Source organism: Montipora foliosa, chromosome 11 (assembly GCF_036669935.1).
Source record: "Montipora foliosa isolate CH-2021 chromosome 11, ASM3666993v2, whole genome shotgun sequence".
Taxonomy (NCBI): Eukaryota; Metazoa; Cnidaria; class Anthozoa; order Scleractinia; family Acroporidae; genus Montipora; species Montipora foliosa.
The window spans coordinates 16230403-16235402 of NC_090879.1; the positions used below are offsets into that span (position 1 = coordinate 16230403).

At 39.5% G+C, this 5000-nt stretch overlaps 1 protein-coding gene across 1 annotated transcript in view; it reads left to right on the forward strand.

Moving 5' to 3' along the window:
• Positions 1 to 3111: 3111 nt before the first annotated feature.
• Positions 3112 to 5000, forward strand: part of LOC137977870 (ubiquitin carboxyl-terminal hydrolase 32-like) — a 44184-nt gene continuing 42295 nt past the window's right edge. The window contains exons 1-4 of the mRNA XM_068825232.1: positions 3112 to 3302; positions 3416 to 3543; positions 3636 to 3741; positions 3863 to 3981. Of these exons, the coding sequence (XP_068681333.1) occupies positions 3245 to 3302; positions 3416 to 3543; positions 3636 to 3741; positions 3863 to 3981 (411 nt within the window). The 5' untranslated portion in view covers positions 3112 to 3244. The remainder of the gene's footprint in view (positions 3303 to 3415; positions 3544 to 3635; positions 3742 to 3862; positions 3982 to 5000) is intronic.

The window sequence follows — 5000 nt, forward strand, 5'->3', positions numbered from 1 at the left end:
TTAGACCTAATCATTGAAATGATTGCTTAGACTTAATTATTAAAATGAGTGCTTAGACGCAATAATACGTGGGGCGGATCGACGTCTGGGGCAGAACGACCGGTTACCATTCGCGCCATATGAGATGAGCTGTGCTCTGTCCGACTGGGACAGATATCATAAATTTAACAACAATGTGAAGAAGGAGTGGAACAATCTGGCAGATCAGGGGCACCCAACGAGTAATTTTAATTCAATAAATATATATCTGTTCGGAAGGAAGGTCCGCAAAAACTTCCGAATATTCGGCGACTTTCAATTTTCGATCTTCGATTTCTAAACCAGTCCTGTAACATATTTCCTAGATATTTCGCATTTTCTGACAGATTTTCCAAGATATTTCGTTAAGTTTCGAAGCCGCACTGGAGAGGGCTAGAATTTTCGCAAAAAAGGCCTGAACATTGAAGAGGGCTGGAATTTTTCCCAAAAAGGCCTGAAATCCAAAACTGTCTATGGTGACTGATATACTTTTCTGCATATTACATTTTTACTAAGCTGCAAAAATTAGTTTTTCAAGGCGCGAATGGCTGTTTTTGCCTCTTAATTAGCTTCTGTAGCTTCATAGTTCACAGAAGAAAAGCTACCGGTAAGTGATGGAAGCGAGCTTTCCTGCGCGAAAGAGAGTACAACTTAACTCCTTTCAATGTCCAAAATTGGAGAATACCGTGACTAGTAACTGACGTCTCAAGAAGATTTACTTGTTGGTTATTTTTATAGTTTATTTTTTATCCCACGCTGAAAATTCAACCGAAAGTCATTGTGTTGAACTTGAGATTGACTTCTATGTTTGGTATTTGCGAAGAGAATTGAGACCCGTATGGTCGCTAAAAACAGTAAAAATGGCGTTAATCAATCAGTGTTCAATTATCAGTTATGAAAAGTCCTTCGTTCCACGAGCCATATGAAGTAGTTGTCTACAATGTTTTTTTTTCCATCCACACAGCCGATGGTATCAGGTATGCGAAGCTCTGAGCGCACGAAAAGCAATGTAGTATGTGTGGTCAGCAGCTGATGTCTCTCTTCAGACGCGCGCAAATATCAGACAGCTAGGACATTTTTAAAATGGTAAAAGGAAGTCTTGTTTAATTAGTCTCGCTAACAGTACAATGCTCTTATTGTTGACAATGTTCAGCTGTTGAACATAACGGTAACTGACCTACAGGAACTTTCACTACTCTTTGAGATTCACTTTTCATTTCTCGGTTCCTTTGAAATGTAACTTATTTAAAAGCACTACCCGTATGCATCAGTAACTTAGCGTTCACACGACTACAACGAAAAGACCCTTTCTAAAAATTCAGAATATGATCATCTACTGCGCTTTTTTCCCTGAAATACATTGTAGTTTATCTCTTCAACCTAGTCTGACAATCCGAGAGCCAAGTTCTACCGAATACGGCAAAATATTCACTAAGCAGGTGAGAGCTCTCCCCCGGGGGGGGGGGGGGGGGTACATGTCCCATGATGGCTATAAGAGTGCCGCTGAAATCCTGAAAATATACCTATTGAGGGCAGAGTGCCCAAAATCCATACCCTATCCAGCGGCACGCACCCTTGTAGGTAAGGAAGTAAAGACCGGTAACAGCTCAAAGCCTTTTTGGAACTGTGTCCAATCAAAGAGAAAAGTTAAGTGTGACCTAGTGTCCTTAAAGGCGAACGATTCGTATCTTAACGACGACCTGAGTATTGCCAACTGTATGAATTCTTATTTCTCGTCGGTCTTTATTGTTGAGGATAATGAAAACTTTCCCGACTTCGAATAATATTACCGACAAGAAATTATGTAATATCTTTTGTTTTGCCACGGAATTCGAAGTTGAGAAATTGCTAAGAAATTTGAATATCTATAATTAAATCCCCTGGGCCCGACTGCATTTAACCTCGCATCCTTAGAGAATGTGCTCAAGTGTTGTCATCTCCACTGGCTTTATTTCTGAAAACATCTTTCAGTCTCAAGGTCAACTACCATGTATATGGCAGTCGGCCCACATCACTCCAGTTCACAAGAAAGGCTGAGCAAAAATTTCATGGAGAACTATCCCCAAATATCACTGACTTGTATTGTATGTAAGATTGCAGAAGCTGTGGTGAGGACCCGTGTGGTCGACTTTTGGTCAGATTTCATTCTTTTTAACCTAGACCAATTTACGTATCTAAGGGGTAAATCTACGTTGGCACAATTACTTACATGTTATAACGACTGGGCAAAGGCTAGGAATCGCTCGCAGCAAACGGATATCATCTTCTTAGATCTCTCTAAGGCTTTCGACAGTGTGTCACATGAGCGTTTGTTGCTGAAACTACAACGGCATGGGATAGATGGCTCTCTACTACTGTGGATTAGAAATTTCTCGACGAATAGAAGGCAGCGTGTCGTTTTAAGGGGCAATTGTTCAGACTGGTCACTCGTAATGTCAGGCGTGGCCCAAGAAACAATACTCGGCCCAATCTTATTTATTATCTACAAGAGCCCATCAAGGGGAGCCTCTATCTCCCATACTTGGCCTTGGAGTCAACCCTTTCCCGAGTAGATCTGTTATTAGAACGTCTCCCAGGGAAAGTTTCACACGCCCTCAGTTCGAAGAGCCAATGACAGGCATTGTTTTACCCACACACGTACGATCAGGCTGAGAAATCGGTAATGATTTAATGATTTTTAAAATGATTTTTCCGCTTTTCGCGGTTTACTCGACAGAAATATGATACTTTTCGCGGGAAAAAGCCGTTCTTAAAATACATCTACTCGGGAAAGGGTTGACTCAAGGAATTAGTGCATGGAGATAGAGGCTCCCCTTGATGGGCTCCTGTTATCCATATAAAGCCATATAATATAAATGATATTTCGGCAAACATAACATCAACAGTCAAAATCTACGCTGACATAGACACCTTTAGTTTCCTTTTTTTCAGTGACGGGCATTTTCCACTTGCTTGGGGATATCATGCAAGAAAGCTAGTTGCTAGGCAACGGGCGATAACTCTGCGCTAATTTGTATTTTATTTCCGCCATTTTGGATTCTGGGAGGACCTTGGTAACGAGATATAAAGCAGGTCGCCATAACGAGGCTTCGGTGGACGTCACGAGCAGGAAGGTGTGTGTTTTGCTCTAACCAAGATGCTACAAGATGCAATCTTTACAGTTAACAATCTTTTAATGGACAGCGACAAGCTCTACAATATGTAGGAACAATCAGGGTAAATCACCATGGGTCTCAGAGAATCAAAACTGTCCTTCCTCTCTTACGAGGAAGCGACAAAGAGAGGTAAAATTTTCAGGTCACGAATGATAGATCTCAAACTGTGTCTAGAAGATCAAGTAAAAGTTCGTTATTTATTCCAGCTGATATTCATTTTGTTTGTTTGGTTCTTGTTCTAGTGACGGACGATGAAATGCAACGCTTAAGATTGGCGTTTAAACGCTGTTCTGGAGTTAGCGGATTTATGCCGCAGCCAGTTTTTGCTCGAGATGTTCTTGGAGATGGTGTCCCTAGTAAAGTCACTGAGGTTGTGTTCGACATCACCTTGATTTCTTAGGTTGATCTCTTGTGTAAATGTATATTTGATTCCTGTTTATAAAACTAGTATTTATCTTACAGCATATTTATGCAGCCTTTGGAGGTACCAACAAGGGAATAACATTTCGCGATTTGCTCTGTGGTCTTGTTCTTCTTACTCGGGGCACACGTGAAGAAAAGATAAAATGTAAGCCTGCTTTTAACGTGTCAGGCCTAAGGGCTTGATAAATCGTGGGTTTGGATCGTTTGATTATCCATTTTATAAAATAACTTCGTTTTCTTTTGTCTTGTATCTTGTCGAAATGTAGTTATTTTTAATATCTACTCAACGGACGGAGCATTCGTCCACAAGGACAACATGGAGAGTTCAATTTTGGCTTGTGATGGAGGAAATATTCCTCAGCCAGTCATCGATTGCTTCTCTGAGGTACTCAATCGTAGATTTTTTAAACATTTTTTAGTTTATCAGCTTTTGATCGCAACTCTTTATTGTGTTAGATTTTCCCAATTTGTATGATGAAAACATTTTGCGTCATGAATTATAAGTATTGGCTAATCACATCACCGGTTTACATTCCACTTTTCACGTACATAAAGTGTACTTTCCGTAAATGCGGTCATGATGTTGAAGAGACTTCTAACGTCACGCACGTTTATTTTTTCTGCCTGGTAAAGATCTCAGAATTTTGACATATTTAATTTGGAATAACAATTTCCTTAAATATTTTGATTGGGGAAATTGATTACGGTTTAAATTTGAAGCAACCTAATTTAGCAGAGAGTTTTACCAGCCCTTCCTTGTTTAAACCCTTTACAGGAAAATTAAGACAAGGGCCTAATGATTGTTTTTCATGTAATAAGCTTCACTTAATTAATGTCACATTTGGTGTTTTCAACATCTTATTTTTTCCTTTTATGTAGTTCCTTTTTCTCTTCCAAAAAATATGTTTGACAACTTTTTTGATGAGCAAAATATGATCTGTACATTCCTGTGGTCACAAGTAGTGACTGAAAATAATTATCAGATATGTGGTTACTTTAATAGCTATATTATTAGTAGATGCTACAGTCTGCTGTAAGACCATTGGTTATGATGAAAAGAATCATATCCGAGAGATGGTTTAACTTGCTCTGATAAGTGCTGTAGCCAGTCACATTGGGTAGTGGCAAAGGCCTGTCATATACATGTAATCTGGAAATGTTATTTGCCAGAGGGTCGCCTTATAATTCATTAGTTTGCAGAATGTTTTTGAAAAAAATGGTAGATGAGTTGAACAGTACTCAGAATTTCTTTCGTTTTACAATAATTCCTCTGGCCCCTTTAGTCCTTCAGTTCCTTGGCTGGGACCCTAAATATTTCACAGCGCCTAACCCTAAGCCTAACCAGTTGCCACAGTACAGCCTATCTCCACTGCAATTTATGCCACATTCATCGCATTAATTATT